General features: G+C 48.6%; 1 protein-coding gene across 5 annotated transcripts in view; it reads left to right on the top strand.

The window, feature by feature from the left end:
• Rgs3 (regulator of G-protein signaling 3) overlaps positions 1-27,659 on the top strand; it is a 123,817-nt gene that overhangs the window by 7,684 nt on the left and 88,474 nt on the right. For 3 of the 5 annotated variants that reach the window (XM_013513122.1, XM_005382663.2, XM_005382666.2), the window contains exons 2-8: positions 11,256-11,306; positions 14,112-14,170; positions 14,837-14,931; positions 15,689-15,757; positions 22,631-22,691; positions 23,255-23,345; positions 23,947-24,002. In XM_013513122.1, the coding sequence (XP_013368576.1) occupies positions 11,256-11,306; positions 14,112-14,170; positions 14,837-14,931; positions 15,689-15,757; positions 22,631-22,691; positions 23,255-23,345; positions 23,947-24,002 (482 nt within the window). Of the gene's footprint in view, positions 1-11,255; positions 11,307-14,111; positions 14,171-14,836; positions 14,932-15,688; positions 15,758-22,630; positions 22,692-23,254; positions 23,346-23,946; positions 24,003-26,336; positions 26,504-27,659 lie in introns of those variants that run through there. The other 2 variants (XM_005382673.2, XM_005382665.2) reach the window with 2 other exon arrangements.

Here is a 27,659-nt window from a genome sequence, read left to right as displayed (position 1 = left end):
GTGAACTCGCAAGGTGCGAGTTGTAGAGAGAGGCTTCAATGCAGGTTCCTGAGACCAGCCTGAGATCTGTGATTTGCCAGAGGGAGATGTGGTCCTGAAGGCCGAGTAGACTAATGAGTGGGGTGGGTTCACCAGGCGCTTCCTCTCTTTCCCATGTTTGTTGTGGCAGCATGATGGCAATTGGATTTCCATTCTCCCCTTTTTCTGCCTCTCACTGGAAGCCATTATCTGGAGTGAGCCATTTTCTGCCTCTCATTGGAAGCCATTTTCTGGAGTGAGCCATTTTCTGCCTCTCACTGGAAGCCATTTTCTGGAGTGAGCCATTTTCTGCCTCTCACTGGAAGCCATTTTCTGGGGCAGCAGGTGAGAAGAGATGCCTACCTGCTGCTCACTGTGTTGGGCAGTGTGAGGTCAGCCCTGAGCTGGCAGCCTTCCACATGTCCCTGCCAACTGCCCCTGCTAGGCCTTTGCCCAGCCCTGCTGTTTGACGCCTGGTGGACCTGCTCCTGGCCGGGGACAGTGGGCTTTCTCAGGAGCACGGCTGCTGCTCATAGTCCTCGGTGCCAATGGCTGTTCTGTCATTTGGAGATGGTCTGTTTGGGAGCTTTGGGAAATTCTTCAACATTTCTGGCCTGTTGAGAAATTCTTCAACATTTCTGGCCTGTTGGTAGTCCTTTGGCCTCGTTTTAAATTCTGTGTGTATATTCTTTTAAAATCTCTTCTACTTCGAATGACTATTACACAAAGTGTCCCCCTATAATGATATGCAGTTCTGTAATTTATCATGAAGCATACACAGTACCTTTGTAACTTTCACCAGAGTCAGAATTTGAATATTACCAATACCCAGAAGATTCACAGCTGATATGTGATTTTTTACTGATTAGTTCAAAATATTTTCCAATTTTTATTGTAATTTTCTTTCAATCCTTGAGTTATTTAGAAGTGTTTTTCTTTTTCTTTTTTCTCTCTCCTTTCTTCTTTTTCCCTCTGTCTCTGTCTCTGTCTCATTTTCTTCCAGTGCTTGGGATTGAACCCAGGGCCCTCAAACTGAGCTACTTCCCTTGTCTCTTTTAAATTTTTAAAATGGAAATTTCAAAAATTTTATTTCTGAGACAAGGTCTTGCAAAGTTGCTAAGTTGCCCGAGCTGAGCTCCAACTTGCAATCCTGCTTCCCCATCCGCTGTATCTTTTAGTTCTCTGGAATTCACTGAGGTTTGCGTGATGGTCCAACACGTTGTGTAGATGTTCTGTGTGCGCCTGAGAAGGGTTCTGCAGTGGTTGGGTGTGGTGTCTTCATCAGTGCCAAGTTCAGGTCAAAGGTGCTAATTATGTTCTTCCAATATTTTATAACCTTCTGACTTTTTCTCCCACTTTGTCCTATTGGTTACCAAGAGTGGTGTGTTGATATTCCGATTATAATAGCAAACTTACCTATTTCCAATTGCAGTTGTCATTTTTCCTTTATATATTTTGAAGTTATATTAAGAACATATAGATTTGGAGTATTATCTTTCTGGTAAATGGGAACTTTTATGATGAATCTTCTTTTGTTGCTGTGGAGATTTTATTTCTAGGAGAGATAAAATCTACTTTTCCTAATACGAGCATAGCTACCCAGGCAGAATGTTTGCCCGGCTTCTTTCCATTCTTGTCTTTCCTGCCTTGTGTGTCTTGACTTTTAGGTGTTCTGTGTCTGTTACAGAGGCAGGGGCAGGGGCAGGGGCAGAGGCAGAGGCAGAAGCAGAAGCAGAGGTGTTATCTTTGCTCTCCATGCAGCCATAGGATGATGCTGTCCTTCAAAGAAAGCTTTGTTCTTGAGGTGTCTGGGGTCACTAGCAATCTGGGATTTTCTTTTTATTGTTTTTGCAGTCCTGTGGATTGAACCCCCAGTCTTGCTACAACCTGAGCCATTTTAAATTTTTAAATTTTAACACAGGGTCTTGTTAAGTCTCCCAGGCTGGATTTGAACTTGTGATCCTCCTGCCTCAGCCTCCCAGAGTGCTGGAATTACCAGCAAGCACCACCACACCGGCCTAGGGACCATTTTAATTCATTGTTAGGGACTGAGAGTATTTGAAGTTCAGCTTCAGTACCTTGAGGAACTGCATCTGATTACAGTTCACTCTATTCTTAAGGAGCAACACTTTCGGGTCCCTATGCAAAATTAGGCTAGAAGAGCCCTGCTTCTTGGTGAGCTCTGGTCTCCAGCCCCTATTCTGCAAGCCCTGAGGGGGAGGCAAAAACTCTGCATGGCCTCTCAGCCCTCCTGTTGCCCCCTAGAATCTGAAGGCACCCTAGAAGAAAATTAGCCAAGGAGAGCCCTAGCTCACTTTCACAGACCTGTCTTCTGAATGCTGGCCAGGAGCTCCCTCTGTCTTATTATACCTCTAAGAAGGCACTTTTAAATATTTTGTCAGCTTTTTCTAGTTTTCCTCAGAAAACATGCAAGTCTCCAACATACAGTTCCTAATCTTTTGGAGTGGTTTCTTTCATCCTACTCCTTCTGCCCTTGTCATCTCAGTGGGAGTCCCATGTATGCGCCTGGTCATTTACCTCTATGAGTTCTCACATCCCGGCTAGAACTGTTATTATTCTTCGCACGGCACAGTGGTGCGGCTCAGGTCCCCCCAGGTCTTACTGACTTCAAAAGTTACACTTTGCTTATAGACCTGCACTTCCTGTCCTGTGTTCTCTGTGTTAAACTTGTTCTGAAGAACCTTATTTGATAGCTTAGAAAATAACACGAGTACAAAACATAATGAAAATAAATTATGGATTCCCCCGTGTTGCTTAGAGCTATCAGCAAGCATGAAGCAGATGCTCCTCATTATAAAGTAATACCCATTTAGCTATGGAGAAAAAGTTGTACTATGAAATAGGTAAGGGTTCTGAGGTGTTTGTAAAACGTAGTAAAATTGACAATTTTGGATGTAAAGTTGCATGACTTGATATAAGTGATTTAAGGAATCGTTATGATAAAATCTAAAGGAAAATTACAACAGGAAGAATAAGGTGAATTTGTAGCATAAATGTATAAAAAAACCCATTTTCTCTGCAGTGAAGCATTGCTAAGTTTCTAAGTTGTCCAGACTGGGCTCAAACTTGTAACCCTCCTGCTTCAGCCTCCTAGAGTTCTGGGATTAATACGTATTGGGTTAATATGGGACAATTCTACATTTTTCAGTTTAGTGGCAATGGGTATGGTTTAAATCTAACAGTATTCCTTAGTAAGAAAATCAAGCACCTCAAAAAACAAAAAAATAGATGTCTTCATAGTATACTCATGCATCTCATGTTTTTGTTTCTTTCTTTTTTTTTTTTTTTTTAACTTTTTATTATTTTGTGCCCTGGTGATTGAACCCAGGACCTTTGTGGTAAGCTACATTCCCAGCCTTTTTTCTTTTTCCTTTTTTATCTTGCTAAGTCCCCCTGGCTGGGCTTGAACTTGTGATCTTCCTGCCTAGCCTCCCAAGTAGATGGGATTATAGGCGCTTGCTAGTGTAACCCGCTATGGGGGGTGTATCTTTAAACTGTATTTTGTCTTCACAGTTTTTAAAATTGAAAAATTGCCTTAGAATGGGGATCAGATTTATGTGACCTAATTGCAGAGGCAATTTGTCTCAATATTTATTGGCTTAAGAGACCAAACATTCATTATCCTGCTCTTTCTGTGAGTCAGGAGTTTGGGAGTAATTTAGAGGAATGGTTTTTGCTTGGGATTCCTCAAGGGGGTTGCAGCCAAGATGTCTGCTGTGGGAGCAGTGATCTGAATGGGCACTACTGGGGCTGGTGGTCCCTTTCTAAGATGGCACATTCCCTTGGCTCTTGGCAGAAGGCATCAGTTCCTTGCTAATATTGTTGGATGGCTTCTGTTTCAGCTGGGTATGGTGGCTGAGGCAGGACAATTGCAAGTCCAAGCCCAGCTCGGGCAATTTAGCAAGATCTTCAAAATAAAAAGGGTTCAAGATATAGCTCAGATGTAGACTGCTTCTGGGTTTGAACTCCGTGTACCCTCTTCCTCCCAAAAGTCCTGTGTTTCTCATCACATGGGCCTCTTCATAGGGCTGCTGGGGTTCCTTGTGACATGGAAACTGGCTTCTTTATGATCAAGTGATCTAAATGTGAGGCAGGAAAGAACCCTTATGACAAATACCCAATTTGGAAATGGACAAATACCAGGTAGGTGGCACATGCCTATATTTGCAGCTACTCAGGAGGCTGAGGCAGGAGGATTGAAATTTGGAGCCCCATCTGAGCAAGTTAGTGAGACCTTGTCTCAAAATTTAAAAAGAAAGAAAGAAAGAAAGAAAGAAAGAAAGAAAGAAAGAAAGATAGAAAGAACCTTGTTTTTTCAAAGGGCTGGGGATGTAACTCAGTGGTAGAGCACTTGCCTAGCATGCACAAGGCCATAGGTTTGAATCTCAGTAGGGCCAAAAAAATTGGACAAAGGATTTGAATAGATGTTTTCCCAAAGAAAATACACTAATGGTGAATAGAGCTTGAAAAGATGCTAAGCATCATTAGCTGTCAGGGCAGTGACAATTGAAACCAGAATGAGAACCATGCATGGTGGCACATGCTTATAATCCCAGAACTCTGGGAAGCTGAGCCCACTTATAAGTTTGAGCTACAAGTTCAAGCACACCCTGAACAATATGGTAATTTAGCAAGACCCTGTCTCAAAATTAAAAAATTAAAAAGAACTAGGGGTATAGCTCAGTGCCAAGGCCCTGGCTAGGTTCAATCTCTAGTACCAAATTAAACAAACAAAACCCACAATGAAATATTTTTATGCTAGGATGGCCATAATTAAAGATAGACAATAACGAATGTTGGAAAGGGCAGAGAAATTATGAATATTGTACATTGCTGACAAGAATGTACAATGGTCCTGCAGTTCTTCAAAATGGTTGGCAGTTCTTCAAAAAGTGAAATATAGAGATCATTTGACTTAGCAATTCTACTGCTAGGTATATATTTTAAAAATGTGCCCATGCAAAAACTTGTACATAAATGCTCATAACAGCCTTATTTATGATAGCTCCAAAGTGGGAAGAACCCAAATGTTCATCACCAGATGAATGGATAAATGAAATGTGGAATATCTATGCAGTAAAATATTATTTAGCCATAAAAAGAAATGAAGTAACAATACATGCTATAACATGGGTGAATCTTGATAGCATTATGTGAAGTGAGAAGAAGCCAGGCACAAAAGGCCACACGTATGATACCTTTTACATGAAATGTCCAGAAGAGGCCATGGGGCAGAAAGTAGATTAGTGGATGACAGGACCCAGAGGGAGAATCTGCTAATGAGTATGGGGTTTGTTTTAGGGGAGGATGAAAATGTTCTAAAATTAGACAGTGATGATTGGTTGTACAATCATGTGAAAATACTAAAGAACAATAGATTACATGCTTTAAAGTTGGTGGATTTGTATACTATAGCTGCTAAGAAAAAAAAAAGAAAAGGGAACATGGGCCTGAGAGTATGGCTCAGTGGTGAAGCACTTGCCTAGCATGTGCAAGGCCCAGGGTCCAATCCCCAGCAATGAAAACAAAGGGAACGCAGAATCTCTATTACATCCTGTCCTTGGAAGTCACCAATTGCCATTTCTACCACATTCTATTTGTTAGAAGCAAGTCACCAAGTCCAGCTCACATTGAAAGGAGGGAACCAGTCTCTACTTCATGAAAGGAGGCGCATCTAAGACACCGTGGACAGAGGTTAAACCTGCCATAGGAATGGAGTGGTTAAGAGTCGGTGTCCTGGGCCCTGCTCCCTAGATTCAAGCCCCAGCTCTGCCATCAAGGCCTGTTTAACTCTTAGGCTCCCATTTCCTTTCCTGGAAGTGAGCATTAAAGATAGCAGCTCTTTCATGGAGTTTTGTGAGAGTAAGGTAAATAAAAAGCATGGACTAGAGTGCTGAGGACCTAGTAAACATCTAAAAACTATTCCTTTCTTCTCCCTGTGCTTGTGCCCAGCCCCGTAGTTCCTGGTGGCCCTAGAGTGGGAGGAGCATAAGGTATGAGTGATGTTTGGGACCGAGCCCCCACTACACTGCTAGCTTTGGTGACAGTGTGGTCCTGCCAAAGTTAAATGCTGACTGTGGTAGATTCAGAAATTTTAATTTCCTGGCTTGCCCAGGAAGGAGACCTGAATGCTAATTTATTAGTTTATGCTGAGTAGACTAGAAAACTTCTGCTGTCCAGAGCAATCTTTCTGGAAGGAAATTAGCTTGGGAAGCCACATTAATATCAGGTTCCACAGGAAGCCATGTGTCCAGCAAAGGGGGTTGAGTGGCCCCACTACCATTTTTTCCCAGCATAGTGGCCTCTGTTCCCCTGGGCTCTTTGAGTTACCTTCTGCAGGGCCTATGACAAGCCAGAGCCACCTCCCTGCATGGACCTCAAGATCCTGTCTTTTTGACACAACAGATGCTTGAAATTCTCCAGGGCTCTGTCCTAGGAGCTGTGTGGCTCCGAGTTTCCCGACTCACCATTGCCTTCTGCTTCTCTCTTAGAAGGTAGAGAGTGGAATTTGTAAACCCGCACTGAGCCTGGACCAGGGCTGCTGTGTGGACGAGGCGGCTGAGAACCAGAGGAGGGCAATGCTTGGCAGCAGCTCCACCCACCCTCCTGCTCTGTGCAAGGCCTGGACATAGGTTGTCTTCACAAAGTCAGGGTGAATCTGTGAAAGTCAGTGGCTGGCTCGGTTCCCTGTAGAGCCCACCCCCTTTGTACCTTTATCCTCATATCATTTCCCTTCTGGTGGCTTTGAACATAGAACAGTTCTTAAATGGGCAGCTGCTTTGCAGTGAGGTAGGTTTTAGGGTGATTGGTGCTTTAGGTGAGTCAGGCAAATCTCTCTAGATGTAGTCTCTGCACACCCCAGATTGGCATGGGCTCCCTCAGGGACACAGAGGGGTGCAGCCCATATCTTGCTTTGTTTTCTGAGTGTGCTTCTTCTGTTGGAAGGGTCAGATTTCACTTTCCTGTGATCCTCTATTGAGAACTGTCTGCCAGGTTTAAATTATTATCCCACTCCCATACCCTTTGCACTGCAACCAGTGAGTCTACACCCCCTCTCAGGCTTGTGCCCAGCAGAATTTGGGCTTGTTGCCTGTTACAATTTATATGTAGATATCCCCTGATGACTTTGGGAAGTGAAGCCTGGATGGAGAAGGTGGGTCATTGGAGACGTGGCCAGGAAGGGTCTGTCTCCCTCCTCCTCCCTTGATCTCCTGCTTCCTGCTGCCACACCATGAGCCATTTCTCCTCTGCCATGCTGCTTTGCTTTGGAGCCAGCTGACTATGGACTGAAGCCTTTACACTCTGTGAGCCAAAATAAATCTCTCCTCATTTAAGTTGTGGGTGTTTAGTATTTTGTCTCAATAACAAGGAAAGTAACTAAGACTAAGCTTGTTCTCTTCCGGCATGTTCTCCCTTGGGCCTTCTTGGGCACTCTAGGGATTCAGCCTGATTTCTCCTGCGGCTTTGTTCCCCTAGACTTGGAGACCTTTATGGGAGTCTGCTTTCTCTGGCTGCCTCTTGGCTTCTCTCTGCTCCTGAACCTGAGGGCTGCGTTAGCCTTGAAAGGTGGAGCTTATCAGAGGAACTGCCTGTGAGAGGGCTGTGGATTCTGGAAGGCTGGAGGGTAGGAAAGAGTGCTGGGATCAGGGCCAAGTTCTGGCCTCCAATCCTCCAATCCTGGTTCTGAGACTGTTGGACACAGTGGGTCCAGAGCAAGTCAGCTTCCATCTCAAGGGTCACTGTTCTGGCTACCAAATAAGGAGTTGGAAAAGATGACCTCAGTGACCTCGAGTGTCGTGCATTTGATGGAGTGGGCTGATGGGGAAGACAGAGGGGACAGGAATGGCCAAGGGTCTCTCCTCTAGATCTGAATTCACCTTCATCCATGAACCTAGGGCTAAGCTGGGGAGACTGGATATTGGTCTGCAGGGTTTGGTCTTTGCTGTAACAGCAGAGGAGCTCCAGGCACTGTTGGAAGTGCTGTAAGGGAAGCTCCAGGGAGCTGTAGGAGTTTGCAGACTCCTCAATTGCAAGTCAGTCTGCATACCAGGCCTCACCTCTCCTCTTCAGCTCCAGCCTCAGCCTTGTGCATCCCTGTCTGAGCCACTGGGCTGGAAGCCCCTATGGACAGGCATCTGGGGGTTCACAATCCACGTCCCTCATGCAGGGCCCCACGTAGGTGCCTGGTGAGTGTCTGCCAGAGGGGATTCCTAACCATTTGTGTTGGGAAACTTATTGATTTGTGTTAGGGCCATTGTCAGGTGATAGGTGTTGTGCAGAGCAGTGGTTTCCAGGTCTTTAGAAATCCAACCATGTTTGGGCCAGAGCTGGCTTTGCGCTTGTAGTAGTTTCAGAAAAAAAAAAAAAAAAAAATGCTTTGTGCTAAACATAGCATTGTTGGGTTGTTGAGATCTGATCTGTGACTGCTGGCTTTGTTTGTTTCAAACCTCCCTCTTCTACCATACTGTGGAGCAGGTAGTTTATACAGGAGGTGTCTCAGCTGTAGTGAATGCCAAGGTGGTAATTGCAAGGACCTTGAGTTAATAATGCTGTGGATTCTCACAGAGCCTTTCATTGGAGAACCTCCTGACCCGCCGGCATTATCTGATACCAGCCTGGGGAGTACAGTAGTCCCTATCATTAGCTCTACCTCCCAGCCTCGGATACTGTGGGCCTGAGAGAGAGGAGGGCAGTTAGGGCTGGAACTGGAACAGGCCTCTTGGGCCCCAAGACCTGCATCCTGGCCTGGACAGCAGGAGGGATTTTAGTGGGTTAGGGCTGGGCCAGGGTTCGCTGGACTGTGAATAGCTTCCACCTGTAGTTTGTACTCACAGTGTGAGGATCAAGGGATCGCTGGGTCACAGTGTTTGAGGGAACTCATGGCTCGTAACTCTGCAGTGCTTTCAGCACAGCTCTCTAATCTAGCTGGTGCCAGCCGCGTGGTGGGGAGCTCACTCCTGCACAAGGCAGCCCAGAGCTGTCACCACGTGAGGCTGTGGTCAGTGTTGGTAGAGGTGTAAGACAATGGCACTCAGACACCCTGCTGGAGGAGGGGTCGGCGCGGGGTGATTTCTGGTGATATCTACTGGAACTCAGACTTACATATCCACCAGCTCAGCAATCTTCATTCCAGATCACTCGCAGAGGTAAAAGCTCACAGAGGGTTCATGGAGGCTGGCACCCCAGCAGTGCAGAAAATAGGAAACTCCTACTCAGAGTTATGAGCCACGGAGCTTCCCTTCTTTTCATTCTGTCAACCCTGCCTGCCCTCGCTCCACCCAGTAGCAGAGCACAAACCTCAGCCAGCAGCCCACTGAACACTAGGGATGACAAATGTTAGAAGAACTTTGGATTTCAGATCTAGAGGAGAGAGCCCAGAGCCGGCAGAACCCCATCTGGTCAATGAAAGTCACCAAGGGACCCCTTTTGTTTCCATGTAAGATGGAGCATTGAACAACCAGCAATTGCAGAAGAGAAAGGGCTTGCGCCGCAGGAGGCAGGCTCTCTCCCTGGAGGTGACGGCGGAGGGAGGTGACGGCGGAGGGAGGTGACGGTGGAGGGAGGTGACTATGAGATAGGGCTGTCACAGCTGAGCAGGTGCAAGTGTGTGGCCCTGCTTCGCTGGCCTGCCCCGCACGCATCCCCTGGGTAGATGGAGTTCAGTAGCCTCTCAAGGCTCTAGGCAGAGTCTGCTGGACAGAGAGGGAATCCCCCCACCCCCCTGGAATGGAGCCCAGGGCTTGGTGTGCTAGGCAGGTGCTTTTGCTGAGCCACACCCTCAGAGAACTGAGAGAACTTTCGATGTGTCACTGAGGAAGAAGAGTGGCCTCCCTCTGTCCCTGCTGGAGGCCTTGGGTGTCCATGGGTATGATTTAAAGTCTTGTTTTGTTTTGTTTCTTTTCTCTAAATAAAAGCAGGAAAAAGCCTTGCCCAGCCCTCCATTCTTCACCTCCTTTCCAGCCTTGCTGCTTCTCCTGCCTTTGCATTTTTCCTTCCTCTCTTCATGTTTCTTGTTCCCCCCTTTCCTTTCCTACTGCTTTTTCTTTCTCTCTTCTTCTTTTCCTCCTCTTTCTTTGTTTTATTTTTCTTTATTTTGATTATAGAAGTGCATTATTCATAAATTATGCATATTGTTAGACTAGCAAGAACTGGATGTAGTGGTACATGCGTGCGATCTCAGCTACTCAGGAGGCTGAAGCAGGAGATTGCAAGTTTGAGGCCAGCCTTGGCAACTAAGTGAGACTTCACATCAAAAAGAATGGCTGGGTAGAGGGCTGGAGAGATGTATCTCAGTGCTCCCTGTGGTCAATCTCTACTACCACAGAAACAAAAAACAAAAACTATCACCACACCCCCCCAAATAATATCACAAGAACAGCCACAGATTGGAATTTCTCTTGGCTACCTCCTTAAAATTCCCAGTTTCTCTCCTGGGGACAATTCCTGCTTTTAATTTGATTTTTTTTTCAGAACACACACACACATACACACACACACACACACATATGCACACACATGCACAGGCACACATGCACAAGGCTCTGCAGTTTGCCTGTCCCTTTTAAAAACTCTTCAGTGATATTCCCACGCCGGGTCACATGGAGCCACCTCACACCATACCATGGAACGGCTTTGGACAGTTCATTTCATCATGTTTATATCGGTGGATATTTCAGGCTCTTGTTTTACATTTCCCATTTTCTGCACTGCTGGGGTGCCAGCCTCTATGCACTCTCTGTGAGCTTTTACCTCTCGAGTGATCTGGAATGAAGATTGCCGGGTTGGTGAACATGCAAGTCTGAGTTCCAGTAGGTATCACCAGAAATCACCCTGCACCGACCCCGCCTCCAGCAGGGTGTGTGAGTGCCATTGTCTTTACCAACACTGACCACAGCCTCACGTGGTGAGAGCTCTGGGCTGCCTTGTACAAGGGTGAGCTCCCTGTCACCAGGCTGGCACCAGCTAGATTAAAGAGCTGTGCTGAAGGCACTGCAGAAGAGGCTGAGCCAGGGGAATTTTGAGGTCCCTTCCAACCAAGAACTGTAGTTGGGTGTGGTGGTGCACGCATGTAATCTCAGCACGCGGGAGGCTGAGGCAGGAGGCTCGCCATGAGCTCAAGGCCAGCCTGAACTACATAGTGAGACACTGTCACCTTTCTTCCAGTGTTCTCCCTACAAGAAGCTGGGGTAAGGATGTTTCTCTCATTGTTTTCTTAGGTCAGCTGAAGCTATCCATCGATGCCCAGGACCGGATCCTGCTGCTCCACAGTGAGTATTGCCTTGTGTAGCCCCTCAGGGGAGGGGCAGGCCACTTACCTCCTTCCTGGAGCAGGGGCAGGGGTGGTGTCACTATGGCCATGGCCTCTTTTCTCATCTTTGTACGGTGTCCTGCTGTGTATCCACTGAAGACAGTGGGTATTCACGTGGGGGCTCTTTCTGTAGACCCAGCCCCAGTTCCTGGCCCTCATTTGTCTGAACTCTACGTGGTAGGTCTTTGTCTTAGGCTGGTGCTGCCCCTGGGCACTTCAATACTGCCCTTGACCCAGGAAAGCGGGTCCACAGAAGAGCCTTCCTGCCCTCCCTCCCTGCTTTCTTCCATCTTTCTCCCTTCTCCCTCTGTTTCTCCTTCCTTTGCTGATGGGCAGGGCATGGTGAAAGTCAGTCTGTGGAGCCAGACCACTAGGATCTGCATCCTGACTCACACTTTACTTGCTAAGTGATCTTGAACAAGCTCACTTCTCGCAAATGTCAAATGGTGGTGCTAACAGCAGCTATCTTACAGGTTGTTACAAGGATTAAATGAGTTAATATTGGTAAAGTGCTTAGCATAGCACCCGGCACGTAGTAAACTCCATATAAGTGCCTGCTAAATAAAATAGAAAACCATAAACTCCAAAAAGAGTGATTGAGCATTGATGTGTGCTAGGGTCTGGGGACACCAAGGCTTTGTCTAGGTTGTGCTGGTGGGATCCCAAAGAGGTCTTGGAAAAGGTAGTAATGTTCATACTCTACCCTGAAGGAGGAATAGGTTTATGCCAGGCAGAAGGGAGCAGGAGAGCTGTTCTGGGTGTTTTATGCAGAGGGAGCAGCAGGTACAAAGGCCTGGGGTCCAGAGAGGGCATGATGCCCTTGAAGAGTGGTCCAGGATGACTGGGGCACAGCATGGGAGGATTTTATACTTTATTGGTCCTTTGCTTCTTCCTTGTATCCAGCGCATAAATAGTTACGAGTTTCTGTCGTGGTCTCCGCTGCCTGCATCCTTCTGTGTAGTCCAGAATGCCCTTCCTGGCTCTTCAGCCTACCTGGATGTTGCTACCCAAGGGACCCCTCACCCCCTCTTCCATCCAGCAACCTGTGCCCCTGTGAATGCACCCTGCCAGCCCATGCCTCTGAACCTTTGCTCTCACTGCTGTCTAGAACAACTTTCCTTTGTTAAACTCCTTTTGGAAAATACCTCTCCATCCCTCTGCTTTTGCTAGAAGTGTGCCTGTCTTAATCATCCTTAATTAAAACTCAGGAAGGAAGGCTCGTTTTGCTTATTATTTTCCCCGCCAAGAATCACCTCTCCTTGACCTACCTCCCTGGGCTGAGTTTGTTGCTTCCTCCTCATCGCAGTCTGGATACACTGTGCTACCCCGGGTCTGGTCTGTGCGCCCCAGGGTGGGGTACAGCGGGGGTGGGTCTACCTCACTGTCATTGGTACCCAGGGAGACCCAGGAGTCACTAGGCTTGGATCCTGCTCTGAGAACCATGCCCTCCAGGGGACAAATCCACACAGGAACAGTAACTAGGATACAGAGGAGAGTGAGCCAGCAGGCGCCTGGGGTCCCTTGGTCCTGGCCTAGAGGGGCCCAAGGTGAAATTCCCAGAGAGGTGTTCTTTGCGTGCCAGCGTCTGACTCCAGCTGTGCAAACAGCTTTTGCAAAATGCATCTTGGCCTCCACCACTCCATTTGTCCTGCACAGTTTGCTTTGGCTTCACCCCAGTCTCAGGCCCTTCATCCCTTCCAGCCTGTCCCTGCTCCTTCCTTTGGCTTCCCAGGCCTCCTGCTGCAGGCTGCTGGGGGCTGTGTCCAAGCCAAACCCTAGGGCTCAATCAAAACCAAACACAAAAGGAAACAGAAAGAGCTCCGACTTCTGTGGCCCTCGGGCAAATGGGCCGCTCTTGCCTGCAGGACCAGGCCCTCACCCACCCCACACCTATCCTTTGCCTTTATTTATCCTTTAGCAAGCATTTGTGGAGCATTATCTTATTTGTCAGACATTCTTCTAAGCAATTTAGATACATTTACTGGGTACAGCTAACATGTGAGATTATTACTAACCTGTGGAAAAATGACAAAGCAGCTTGCTCTCACAATGTGCTTAGTAAGTGGTCCTGCTGGGACTCATGCCCAGGTCTGCCTGCCTCTGGAGCCCAAGCTGTGACCACAGTGCTATCCTGTCATTGCACTCCCAGATCACCATGCTGCACACGGTCTCCGGCTTGACCCCCGCCCCCTACCCTGTGCTCCCAGAAGGCAGTCTTGTATGGTAGAATAGCACCAGGACGGGGAGTCAAGAGACATGAGTTCTAGATCCAGCTCTCATTCTCATTGCTCTGGGATTTGGGGCCAATTTCTTACTTCCTTTGGTCCACCTTGCTGTCTCATTTCCCCCCTTTAGTGGGGGGCTGGTGGTGGCGGTGGCAGGCTCAGTACATTTTAACATTTTAAGCTTCCTTCCAGCTGTAAGAGTCAGGGAATGGAATGCACTTTATAATGCCATGGCAGGGGCTGGGGATATAGCCCAGTGGCACAAGCACCTGCCTAGCAAGCACAAGGTCTTGAGTTTGAGTCCCAGTACTCCCCCAAAAAAAACCAAACCACTCTATAGATATAATGCCATGGCAAGGGGCTACCAGAACACGGGCAATGGTGGCAATAGACTAGACCACAGAGGGCTTAATATTATCCAGTGGTTGTTATGCAGACTAGGTTCCCTCTACTCACAGGTATGTCTTGTATCTCTTTCAGATCTTCAGATTAGTGTGTGTCTGTGTATGTTCCCACTGAACATTTTAATTTTCTTTCAGTCATTGAAGGCAAAGGCCTGATGAGCAAAGAGCCCGGAGTCTGTGATCCCTATGTGAAGGTATATGATGGGGCTGGAGGTAGGGTGGGTATATTGAGGGGTCATATCTCTGGGGTGAGTCCCAAAGTCCCAGCATGCCTTTGGAATTGAGGCCACTTGAGGTCATGACTACTACCTCATTCCGTGGGTCAGTGGGCCTTTGTTAGGCCCTGTGCTGGGTCCCTAGGGCTGGCATCTCAAGGGTCAGCCTTATTCTTCATGAAGCCCTCTGCTGCTTAAGGTCCTGGGGAGGGGCTTTATTAGGAACAGGGCTGGGTGCCTGAGGCAGAAGAATGGGAGAACATGGGCCTGGGCCTTGCTAGGGGCTAACTTTCCAGGGCAGGGAGTGCTGAGGGCTGCTGGAAACTTAGCAGAGAAGAGGTCCTTGGCTTCTGGGGAGGCCTCCCTGTTTGGAGAAAGAGAAGGTTCAGTTGTACCCCATCTCTGGTTGAGCCATGACTGCCTTCTTGGTTGCAGCCAGGCCTGTCCTGGTGTCTGATTCCAACGCCTCTGTCCCCGGGTCTGTGTTCTTTTCTAACATCTAGTGGGGCTCTCTACTCCGTCCTTTGCGGAGGCTGGTTTGGAGGACACTGGGAAGCTTGCAACCCAGAGAGGTGCAGAAGTAGCTGCTAGGTGTAGGTGGTTATATGATTATGAGATCAGCTAATGCTTCCTTTTTTCTTCAAGATATCTTTGATCCCTGAAAGTAATCGAATACGCTCTCAGAAGACGCAGACCATTCCAGGTTGCAGAGACCCAGCTTTCCACGAGCACTTCTTCTTGTAAGAGTCTGGAGCCACCGGCCCTTGAGAGGAGAGAGGGAGTGTTTATCTGGAAACAGCTCTGTTTGCCAGATCTAGAACGAGTTCTAAAGGATGTCTTTGTTTTCTCATCCCTTGTGTCCTTGCATCTCTGGCCCTGGGCCCAGCGCTGAGGCCCACAGTGATAAGGTATCCCTGGGCTGGTTCTCATAGTACAGTGCCCAGCCTGAAGAGTAGGCAGTTTCCCACTGTGCCCGGGGCCCAGCGTTTGCCTTTAACAGAAGTTTCCCAAGCAGAGGGATGTTTGCCTCCCCCTCCCTCTTTTTATTTACTTGCTAACTTCCCTTAGCCTCCTCATTTATAAGATGGTGTTAATAATAGTACCCACCTTGGAAGGCTTTGGGGACTCTGGGAAAGTCATGGACTTGTAGTCTTTTCTCAAAAATTAATAATATAGATGAGCAGCGAAAGTAAGGCACCCCTGGGTCTACTACTCAGACAGATACACATTGCCCCACTTCTTGACAGACCCTCTCCTTCGTGTGGGTGTGTATGTCTGTGTGTGTTTTATAATGCTGTGTTGTGACCTCTGCTTTGTCCTTAATGTGATTTGAACTCTGTAGCACATATAAGTACTCATCTCCTACACTATTTGTACTATAGTTTATTTATCTACTTGTTTATGTTGTTTCCTCAGTTTTGCAATCACAACTGAGTCCAGGGATCTGGCCTGGAGCTCAGCGCTCTGAACACTCTGCTTTTCTGCTTTGGTTCACAGCCCTGTGCAAGAGGAGGATGATCAGAAGCGTCTTCTGCTTACTGTGTGGAACAGAGCGAGTAAGACCAGGTGAGAACTGCCGAGCTGGGCCAAGGCCCTGCTCGGGGCTATGGGTGGCAGTCAAGTGGCCGGCATGGAGCAGGGCCTCAATTAGTGCCTGCTGGATAAATGAAGGGTAGTGACAACTGTAAACTGCACAGGCTCCCACCCCCGGAGTCACCGTCACTCCAGGTAAGGTCAAGAGCTCTATTGTCAATGAGCATTTGCTGAATGCTTGGTATAAACAAGACACTGTTGGCCACCAGGGGTGCCGAGTAACCTCCATGTGGGTTTTGTTCCCAGTGCACCCACTGTGCAGGTAGGGACACCAGGTGCTGAGTGGAGATCAATTACAGGAATAATATGCATGCACCCAATTCCACAGGACTAGAAGTACCCTGAAAAGTAGGCCTATTTTGCTCTTAGTCACCTCAGTATCTAGTACCTAGCCCAGAGTTGTTTAAAAAATATTGATTGTGTGATGAAAGGAATGAACTGAGCAATGAGGACAGTAAATGTGAGAAGAGGGAGAGTTCGCTGTGGGCAAGATGCTAAGGAGGGCTTCATGGGACAAGCGAGATTTTTACCTGGGGCAGAGATTAAGAATAACACAGAAGCCTGGAAAGGGTATCCGGGTAGGGTACAGCACAGGCAAAGACAAGGAAGCAGGAATGCTGAAGCTTTGTGTAGGAGAGAACAAGCAGGCTGGTCTTGCAGAGAACAGGAGGGCAGATGTGGCCGTCAGCAGTGGCAGGTCGTGTGGAGCAGGGAGGAGCTCCAGACAGGAGCGTGAGAGCTGGGAACTGTGGGGTTCTCAGAGTTGTTACCCTTAACACTGTTCCACCCTATGGACAGATGCACAGCAAAAAGACAGAAGAGAGGACCAGTAGAGGGGGCAGGGCAGGGACAGGGTGAGCAGTTACCTACAGACTGGCTGGTGGTAACGGAGGGTCAGGTGCAAAGTAGACACTGGTTAGAGATGAGACGAAGAGTTGGCAAAAATGAATCAGACAGTGCAGGGATTCTCCTTGGAGAGTGGGTTTCCTCCGAAGCGCCAGTGCTTCTCAACCCTGGAGATGCATCAGAATCAGCCTGAACGCTTGTGAGGAAGTCAGGTTCCCAGGCTCTATATTCATTTGACTAAATCCGATTGTTCATGGGCAGGGCCTAGGAATCTGCATTTATCCAAGTTTATAAGGTGAACTTCATGCAGCCAGTTAGGTGTTTGGGAAGCTGTTTGGCCACTGGGGAGACAATGAAGGGTGCTGGGTGAGGGGTTAAGAGATGCACATTCTAGATTTGTGATTTTGGAAGATCTTTGGTAGGTCGGGGAGAAAGAGGTGACTTAAAGATTAAGAGGCGGGTAACAGAACCAGGGCATATTAAATGAGTAGTACTTAGTAGTGACTTGCTCATGAGAGCAGTGGGAGAAGTCGAAGATAACCCTTGGGGAGCCGGTCATGTCCCCAAAGAAGACACAGTGTACCAGGCAGGAAGGTGCGTCGTGAGATGCAGGTGTTTGGAGAGCAGCAAGGTGAGAGCTGGGGGTGGGGGCCTTTCCCACCCTGGGCTTGGGGAGAGAGGTCTGGGCGGTGGTGGAGGCGTGGAGCCGTGGCCATGAAGGCAGCGGGTGGCATTTGGAGAAAGTGAGACCGCCCAGAAAGAGCACTCAGAATCAAGGCTCAGAGGTCAGAACCCTGTCTTTGTAGGATCAGAAAGATGCAGGGAAGGCCCTGAAGGAGGCAGTGGAGGAGCGCAAGTCCCCTGGGTAGAAGCAAGGGTGAGCCATGCCCCCCACGGGGCTCTGCCCTCTGTCAAGAATGGAGCTTGAGGGTAGAGCCGCAGGAGAAGGAGCCAGTAACTCAGGTCACGTTTTTTGGAAGAGAAAGTAAGGCCGGGGAAAGTGAGTCAGCCTCAGAGAGGCAGCGTGACCAGGGCAGCATCTCCACTTGTTGCCTATTTTGGGAAAGTGAGATTCCTTATTAAATAAAACACAGCCAAACTCGTGGTCACAGTCCCAGCCCCAAGCTCGAGGGGGACAGGGCAGGCTTAGACAGGCCTGGCTGCAAGGCAGATGGCCCTGCAAGGCTGCCAGCACCAAGGCTCAGCCTCCGCTTTCTCTGAGGACTCTCTCCTCTGTTCATCCATTTCTGAATGAGAAGGCCTCTGAGCTAGAGGAGACAAACAGAGAGATGGCAGGAAACTTCAGCTCTGTCGGATGCTGCCAAATCAAATTGTGCTTCTCTGAAGGACAGACATCCCACTTATCAACATGAAAGACAATTGCAGAAGGAAGGAAGCAAGCATTTACCGAACTCTTCTCTGTGCCAAGCACTTTCCATATACTATCTCATTTAACTTCATTAACATCCCTGAAGACAATTATTATTGTCCCACTGCAGAGAAGGGGAAACCGAGGTCTGTGTAGGCCAAGGACCTGGTTTGAGGATCTATAACAGCTCATACTTATTAGGCACTTGATATATGTGGACATTAGGCCTAAGTGCATACCATGCATCATCTGATTTAATCCTCGCAACACCACACAAGTTGGACAACATTATTATTGGTTTGTGGTTTTTTTTGGTACCAGGAATTGAACTCAAAGCTTTGCACTTCCACGCAGGTGCCGCACCTCTGAGCTACATCCCGGCCATATTTGTTTGTTTGTTTTAAATAGGAAACAGACACAGAAAGGCCAGGCAATTTGCTCAAGGTAAAACAGCTTGGATGCACTGAAAACAAACTGCAAATCCAGGCAGTCTGGCACCACCAGCATACTCACAGCTACATCACAGTGTGACTTGACTGCTGCCTCATGTGGGTGGTTAATGACTCTGAAGCCATACCCTCTGTGTCAGTAGCTTGCTCCTTAGGCCTTAGGCTGCTTCTCAGTGTTAGTGGCACAGGTTTACATGAGTTGTACAGTCAGTAGTGTGGTGATCCCATGCTGACACCGGTAAGAGATAAGAGGGAAGAGTCTGGTCTGTGACTCCTCACCATCCTCCTGGTGATGGCTGTAAATGCATATTAGAGAAACAAGATGATCTCCGAAGATGTGCTGGCGAAGGACCAGATGATCTCAGCACCTTACTGATAGCAGCACTTGCTGAGGAAAACCGGGCCTCAGAGCTGTAGATTGGGGCTTGGCTCTGCCTGGCTGTGAGACCATGGGCCAGAGCCTTCCTCCTCTGGGCCTCAGTTTCCTTGCCTGTAAAATGCAGTGATCTCTAAAGTTTGTTTTAACTTCGAGGTCCTGTGAGTTTTTAAAAATCAGAAATTTCAAATGTATGCAAAGGTAGCAGGCATCATATACTCAGTCCCACACCTCTTATGAATATCCAGCTAATCTTATTTCATCTGTGCCTCACCGACTTTCCCTTCCTCAAGTGGAATATTTTAAAGAAAATCCCACATATTACCTCATCTTATCAGTGTGTATCTCTAAAGGATGGCTTTTAAAATGATACAATCTCAACAGCATTATCACACTTATTAATTGCACAATGAGGCACTGAACTATTTGAATGTTCTGTTTAATGGTATGGTAAAAACCAAATGGAAGTTGCTAGTATGAGTTATAGCATTTTCAGAACTTGCGGCCAGAGAACACTCTTGAAGGGAATTGTTATGATATGTACCAAGTTAAAAATATATATATAAAGAACATAATCTTTTTTAAAAATTGAGATTAAATTGTGTAACTCTACAATAAAAAATAGTTTAAAATCCCAAAGAGAAAAAGAAAGAGACACAGAGAGACAGAGAGATAGAGAGAGAGAGAGAAAGAGAGACAGACAGCTAGAGAGACAGAATTAAAATACTTTTCCTAAAGAAAAAAATCACATTTTTTTGTTGCTTTTTAAAGACAGGATCTTACCGTGAAGTCCAGGTGATCAAACGCATGATCCTCCTGCCTCAGTAGCCTAAGTGCTAATGCATTTTCATCTTACAGAGGGTCTCTTACCCTATACTAGAAAGTAAGCTGAATGCCATCCTCCCTGTGCACTCCATCAAGTTCTCTCTAAGCCTTGATCCTCGCTATTCCCTTACCCCGAAATGCCCTTCCTTTCATTCTCCCTGGCTCAACTCATTGGGCCTTCTGCCAGCATCTCAGCCCTAAATTACCTCTTGCCTCCTCTGCCTTCAGAATGTGTTGCCCGCACTGTTCATCTGTCAATCTCACCCTGTCTTGTGACATGCCCTGTATTGCTGTCTTGAGCTGCTATTTAAATTCCTGCCTGTTTGTCTTGTTTCCTTAACACTGCGGCTTCTTGCCCAGTGCCTGCCAACCATGGGTATGATGGATTCACCCATTTGTCAAGCCTTCACTGAGCTCAGGCCTTGGCAGTCAGGAGTAACTAAGGCTTGGTTCCAGGCCCTTTGCACCTAGGGAAGTTTCAGGTCTCTCCAGGGTGAGCTGTAGGTCCCAACTTTAGAGGCTGCCTGGATTGTCGCCATATGCTCAGACTGCTTATAAAAGAAAGCTTTCTTCCTTCAAAAGGTTTTCAAAAGCAACCTTCAGAAGTAGCTAATTGAAGAACACTCAGAGAGAGGTTCCTGCTTGTGGACATTAATTGTGACGATTTACTCTGCCTGAACGATCATGAAATCATTGGAGGCCCCTTAGCAGGAAGCAAAGCTCAAGGGAGGCTATTAACCATTTAGCATTCTCTAAGCACCAGGGAATGAAAATTCCACTTACCGAAGAGCCAGGAGAGGCAGCATTTATTATAGCTAATGCACTAGTCTAGAGATTTAAAAAGTTTCAGCGATAGCCAGTGTGAGAATAAAGTGTACCGCAAGGCAGTATGGGCACCTAGATGCCCGCTGGGGTTCTCTTGAGTATATTTGAAAAAAAAATCACTAGGAGGACATTGGCAAAGTCGTGACAAGACTTCTCAAGGGGCGGCTTGGATGAGTGTCCGCCACTTGTGATGGTTGCTGTGACTCCTGCTAGCTCTGTCTTGGCCACTTCCCAAGAGGGAGGAGTGTTTGTTTTTGCCAATGGGCTGAGGAGATGGACAAGGAAAGGCCGCTTTATTGAGGTGACTGCATTGTCCTCCTTGAGTAGATCATTACTTGATTTAGTGTGATGAGAAAGTGCAAGGCAGGGGGGCGGCAGACAGAGCCGCAGCTGCAGGGAGAGGGGAGTGCGAGCAGCCGGTGGGAGATAGCTGGGCACAGAGATCTCGTGCCATGGCTGTGGCTCAGAGCATGATGGGCAGGCAGGGGACCAGCTTGGAGGATCAACCCTGTATTCCCTGTATTCCCACTTCTTGCTTGGCTTGGGTGCCTGTGAGAAACTGCTTTTGTTTTGCTGAGGACTGTCAGGTAGCGAGTTGCCCCCTTTTTTTGGAGAATCCAAATGATGTGTATTGATAGAGACCTTCCAGACCTCTGGTCTGTGACTGAGGCAGACATATGTGGGTGCCCTGCAGGATCCCTGGAGAGGTTTTCCCAGGCTCCCATGCCTGGACTCACCTTAGCCCAGCAGGGTTTGGGTCCCCAGGTACAAGCTCTGGAGCCCAGATCTCAGACAAGCTCGTCAGGTGGTTCTATGGTGCCCTGCTGGTCAGAACTATTGCCCTGGCCCTGGGGCCCCATAGTCCAGGTTCCCGGGAGAACCAACTGCGAGGGCTTTGCTCCCTGTGCAGGCAGCCTTGGCCACCTTTGGTTGTGATACTCTCACAGGACAGGCCAAATCCCTGGTCTGTGTGGGCCCTTTGGATACTGAATTCACCTGCCAGGGTTAGGCTCCAGTCTAAAAATGCATGGTGTTTTTTCATTAATAATTATTAGACTGATCTGAAAAGGAGTCTGAGTTGGGAGATGCGAGAAGACAGAGGAGAACCGGTTGAGGGGAGAGGAACCTGAGAGGAAATCCCCCAAGGACTCTCCTGTTAGGCTAGAGCAGGATGTGTTGAAATCGAAGTACTTACAAACACACTAGTACTGCTTTTTCTTTTTTTATTAGTATATGTTTGCAATACATAATAACTACATTTGTTTTGAGGCTGCTAATTTTCTGATTACCAAAGTAATGCTTATTCTCAATGAAAATTCAAAAACTGAAAATCTAAGAAGAAAACAAAAATCCATAGTAATTCCACCAACCACATACAACCATTGTTATTATTTTTGTGAGTCTCTTTTTCATTAAATGATAGCTTTGTAAACTTCCTGTTCTCCAACAAATATAAGGGTTTTTTTTTGCATTTCATTAATATTAATTTATGGCACCATTATTAAAAAGCTGTCAAATATTGAACGAGATCAGGCGCATTCAGGGTGGTATGGCTGTAGACAGCTGTTAAGTATTAATCAGTTCCTGATGGCTGAATGTTGAGGCTCCACGGCAGACATCCTTCGGGAACCTTGAATTCCTCTGAACCAAGAAGTCTGTCTTAAACTCAGCCCCTCACCTGAGCCTTGGCCCTGCCTCATGCTGCCTGCCCCGCTGGCTACAAGATCAGATGGGTCCTGGCGATTTTTGTGTGTTAGACCTGAGACAAAGCTTCTTGAGCACCCAGTCCTGGCTTAGCTGGGGGCTGAGAGCCCTGTGGGGACCAGCTCTCCCCACCCTCCCAGCACCAGGACCCCTCAGACCTGCGAGGGAGCTCCTTGGGTTGGTAGCATGAGGGCCTCACCAAGACCTGACTCTTGACTTTCTCTGAGACCTGACTTCTCTCTAGTCCTGTGGCCTTGCAAAGGGAACCAGTTTGAGCCTTGTGTTTCCCTTTGTAAACTGGAGAGAACTCCTGCCTGCCCACTAGGGAGGATCGGAGGAACTGGTGCAGATGGAAGTGCTTGGAGTCGCAGTGCATGGGGCAGCTGGGATGCTTGCTGCCTGAGCTCTGGCACAGCCCTCTGGGGGACCCTGACTCTCTGCTCTTCTCCCAGGCAGCGTGCGCTCATTGGCTGCATGAGCTTTGGAGTGAGGTCCCTCCTGATTCCGAACAAGGTAAGTCCCACCTAGGCCCACATTGGTGCAGGCAGGCTTGGTGCGGAAATCCTTGGGTGAGCCTCTGTCTGTGACATGGTGCCTCACTGAGGCAGTGGTCTGAGTGACAGCACTGTGTCTGTCACCTGTGGCCTGCTGCAGAGGTCCTCTTGGTGTGACTCTTCTTGTCCTGTAGGTAGGATGCTCCCACAGAGACTGCAGGGGTCGTAAGAAGCCTACTCTTTGGCCTCTCCATCCCATTTTTACTTCTGTTCTGTCAATAAACATAGTGGGCTCCTACTGTATGCCAGGCTCCATCCTAGGCACGTCAGAGAGCCTGTGTAAGAGTCTAGAAGGAAGTTGACAGTTGCTTCCAAGGATGAGAGGCTGTGGAACTCAGCAGAGAGGAGGACAGTCTTGTCCTCCTGGAGGTGTGGGTGTTGCAGTGTTGGGTGGGGAGGCAGGGGTATGTCTGCCCTCTAAGGGATGGTGCCCGGCTGCTGCTTTTGAAGGAAGTTGGTGGCTGCTTAGCTGGAGCCCTCTGCCTCCCTTCTCTGAATGTGTCATTCTTTCTCTCATGACAGGACATCAGTGGCTGGTACTACCTTCTGGGAGAGGACATGGGCTGGACCAAGCACTTGAAGGTGACCAGGAGGCGGCTGCGGCCAATCAGAGGTACCTATACCACTCCCCTCTCCTGCTCCCTTCCTGCATGGTGGTGCCAGTACCTGTGTTTTGTGGTGTCTGCCACCCTTGGCTGCTATTAAGCTGTGACGTCCAGAGACTGCTCATGAACTTCTGCTAGAATTCAGGCTGCAGGCTACTCTCGCCCTGGACACTGTCAATTATCTGGATGGACTTTTTTGGGAGAAGGTTGTGGCCTGACCTTGAATGGTCAGCCCCACAAGCCCTTGCTCACAGAGGATTCCAGAGCTTCCTGACTGGCCTCATCCCAGCATCCATGACTCAGGGTGCCCCTGGGGGCTGCCTTACTGACCTTGGGGCAGCCACCTCTGCAGGCAGTGTGTTTGGGCCCTGCTGTGAGCCCTGAGGGCTCAGGCCTTGGATTTTGTGTTCCCTTCAATTCTGTGCTTTGCACACACAGTCCTGACTCCTGAGCCTATGCTGGCCCGGGCCTTGGGCATCCATATTTCCTGGAAGCCAGGAGTGGACTAGGCAGCCACAGACCTGTTGCCCACCCTGTCCTCTGGATGGTCATGGAACGGGCCCTCTTATGCCACCACAAGCTTTCTGACTCTGCTCTGTCACCTTCTAGACCCGCTCCTGAGAATGCCAGGAAGTGGAGACCCTGAGAACGGGGAGAGACTCCAGGTAGGTGGGGGCAGCCTGGGTGGAGCTGGTGGTACTGGGCATCGGCTCCACTCTGCTCCTTGTCAGTCCTGCCTCCTGGGAGACCCCTAGAGAAGGCAGCATCTGGTGTTTGAAATTCAGCAATGGTGCGTTCTGATAGGACTTTTGACCTCTAAAAGCGGAATCCTCCCCTTCTCATAGGCGGCCAGGCCCTCTGCTTCCCCTGGCACCATGACTGAACCACCCTCTCAGGTTAGGCTGGCTGAGGTTGGGGAAGAGGTGATTCCAAACCTGATACCCATGGATTCTAGAGAATTTAGAGAGAAACTTCACATGGGGATTTGGGAAAATTCTCCAAAATTTGTCGGGCCTTTTTGCAGAGCACAGCAGGTGACCCACAGTTTTCTCTAGCAATTTAGAGAAGAAAAAGCAAACTCCCAGTGATCAGGAGTCCTGTGGCTGTTGCTGCCCCATTATACAGATGAGGGGACATAGGTTCAGAGAGGTTAGGTTACTGTCTGTGGTCATACAGCCAGAAAGAGGTGGAGGCCGGCTCTGAGGACGGTGTGGCAGTCACCTGAGTGTACTGGGCCACGCTCCCGCCTGTGTGTGGTCTACCTGGGAACATATGATGTTGACGTGGTCCATAACATCTTACCTGTGGCTGTAGTGTGATCGATGAAGATTTTTGCCTCACTAACTCAGTTCATTCACTCCCTCATTTATTCATGATGTGGGTTAGACCTGGTGCTTGGATCTGGGACAGAGCTGTGAATGTGTCCATGTGTCCACGGTCCAGCCATTGTGGAGCACAGTCTGTGATGAGGAACTGAATATCAACTTTTATTTTGTTTGTAAAAATGTAATTGTTAAATATTTGTGAGACATAGAAATTATATTTGTTTTGGGAAATTGGTATATATATATATATATATATATATATATATATATATGTAATATTGTATTTTGGTCATCTTTAATACCCTCTCCTGTCTCGTTTTAAGTAATGTTAGTTTTACCCTGTGTGTGCGTCTAGTTGCTACTCTGCTGGACAGTGTAGTATGAAAGTAACTTCCCAGGTCTGTTTTCTATGGCTTGATTTGCAGTTTCAAGCTTACCCTGGGGTTGGGATTGTAGCTCAGTGGCACAGTACTTGCCTAGCACGGCCAAGTCCCTGCCTTCCATTCCCAGCGCTGCAAAAACAAAACCAAACCAAAAAGCCTTCCTCTGGCTTTAGAGGGGAACTGCAAAAGACCTTCCTCCCTCTCTCTGTTCTTGATGAGCACAGACCAGGCACCTGAGTGGTGACTTGTGGGAATTACATGGACATCAGCAGTTCAGGTCTCTTGGTGGCTCTGGAAAATCTTGCTTTGTGCTGGATTCTGCACGCAACTGGGAGCCCTGAAGACATTGTTCTGAGGTGCTGTGGATTTTCCTGGGCTTTTGTACTTGGAGACATCCACAGGGCTCACCAAAGAGAATGTGGGTGCCAGAGGCTTGTGGAGAGCCACCAGTGGTCACCTGTTCAACTCCTGAGTGGTGCAGGTGGGGAAATAGAGTTCCAGAAACCTGGGCCACTTGCCCACAGTTCACATGTGAACCAGTCAGGGCACATCCTCTGTCATAAGGATGGAGGGTGGGTGGGTTTTTCCAGGGGTTCCCGGGTGGACAGGGGAGCTGGGCTTCCTCTGCCTCCCCCAGACCGCCGTGCTACTGTCTAGGACTCCAAGGTAGGAAACAGGCCCTGGGTTCTGTCCTCCTATGTGACCTCAACCTCTCTGGCCTCAGTTTCTTCACTGATGGCATGAGGAGGCTGGGTCATCTGATGATTTGGAAGCCCCTGCCACGCCTGACTTTATGGCCCATGTATCATCAAACCCTTCTTGGGGCCAGCCCCTTACATGGATGAGGCAACTGATTCTGAAGCAGCTCCAAGGTGGCAAGCTGTCCTCAGCCTCCACAAGTTCTGTGCTCTGTGTTTTGAGATGGGATGCCCACAGGCACAACCTCTCAGAGTCACTAGGTGGGGTCGGTCCCTTGGATGTGCTACTGGGGGCCCTGGGACTTGCAGCGGAGGCGTGTTTTCTGCCTGGGTTCTCCTCTGCAGGGTAGCGAGGGGTGTTTGTGAGAACATTGGAATCACAAAGTGGCCCATGGCGGAGAATGCAGCCAGAACAAAGGCGCCCTCTCCCCGCCAAGCCCGAGGAATACTAACTAGTTGACAGGAATTTTAATATAAAACTCTCCCTCTTCCTTGTCATTCTGGGGTTTCAGGAAGCCTTCGGGCTTATCTGCAGAGGCACACAGCGCAGACAGGGCTTGGGGAGGTGAGAGGTGATTTCCTGCCATTCTTCTGCAGGGCGGGCTTCCCAGGGCGGTCATGCCAGGCTGACGGGCGCAGTGCGGCCCCGAGGCTGGGGGGAGAGCTGGGTTTTCATGGGGCGGCAGCTGAGGCAGGACCCGCAGCCATGAACCGCTTCAATGGGCTTTGCAAGGTGTGCTCGGAGCGCCGCTACCGGCAGGTGGGTGCTTGGTGCCTCGGAAGAGGGGAACTGAGAGTTGTGGGGGGTCAGGGTGGGGGCTCACTGGAGCAGGACCTCTCTTCCCACAAGGCCTTCCTCACCTCCTCGGGCTCCCCACAAGCACATTTTGACTTGGGGGAGGGGTAGAGGCAGGAACCTGACCCAAGGCCCAGCCTGTTACCTGCCATCCTGCGTTAAGGGCCAACAAGGCCTGGCTCTGAGTTGTCCTAACCGCTGGCTTCAGGGTGTCCTTGGAGAGACTATGTAGCAGATTTTCTGTTCTTTTTATCTGGGGAGGGGGTGTGGATTTTAAAAAGGACATTTCAGGTCTAAGATTGCCAATAGCTTGGTGGTTGAGCAGCTGGGTGTTTCTGGAGGGCGCCTTTGTGTTTTTGCTAACTTTTCCTGCTTCTCGTGGGGTAGCAGTGCCAGTTTGGCCTTTTGTGTGCCTTGGTGTGTGCTTGCATGTGAGATGGAATGCTTCTGTGTACGTGTATGTGCATGACTTTCCTCCCTCCTGCCTCGATGCCTTGAGGTGGCTCAGGGCTCCTGTGGCTCGGGAGTGTTGTCCCGTTAACCCCTGGGCCTCTTCTGGAATTGCACTGAGGCATTATTTTTCTTATCAAAGGAGATAGGATCAGGGAAGGTGTAGGCAAGAGATAGCCAGATTTGGGGAAGTTGGAAGAGAGTACAGAAATTGTTTTGATTTTTAAAATATAGAGAAGTTCCTCTGCTTGTTTTAATGGCCAGACTGGAATCTGGATCCCAACTCCTTTGACAGGTAGTGCGTAAGTCCCTGGGAGATTCCAAGAGGGGTCCCCTGCACTGCACCTGCTGCTAGAGAACCAAGGGTCCTCTCTCCAGCCTCCTAGCCTTCAGGTGCTGCCCTGCAAGCCCTGTTCTGTGTTCCCCTGGGGGCAGAGCGGTGGGGCAGGGAGGGCACTAGATGGCGTGTCATGAAGTCCCTGGTCTCCTTGGGACTATAAGCAAGAAGGCTGGGGCACGCCGGTGTCAGAGGGCAGCCGAGCACAAGTGTGGACTGGGCCTGGGGCTCTAGGACCCAGGGCTTAAGATGACTCCTGTTAGAAACCAGCAACAAGCTTTCTGTCAGATCTGGTCCTAAATCCAGTTCTATCTCCTATTCCTGTGGCTCCTG

Source organism: Chinchilla lanigera, unplaced genomic scaffold (assembly GCF_000276665.1).
Source record: "Chinchilla lanigera isolate Chin_1 unplaced genomic scaffold, ChiLan1.0 scaffold00018, whole genome shotgun sequence".
In the NCBI taxonomy this organism is placed as follows: Eukaryota; Metazoa; Chordata; class Mammalia; order Rodentia; family Chinchillidae; genus Chinchilla; species Chinchilla lanigera.
The sequence above is the reverse complement of the archived record's forward strand: the minus strand, read 5'-3'. Positions and strand labels throughout refer to the sequence as shown.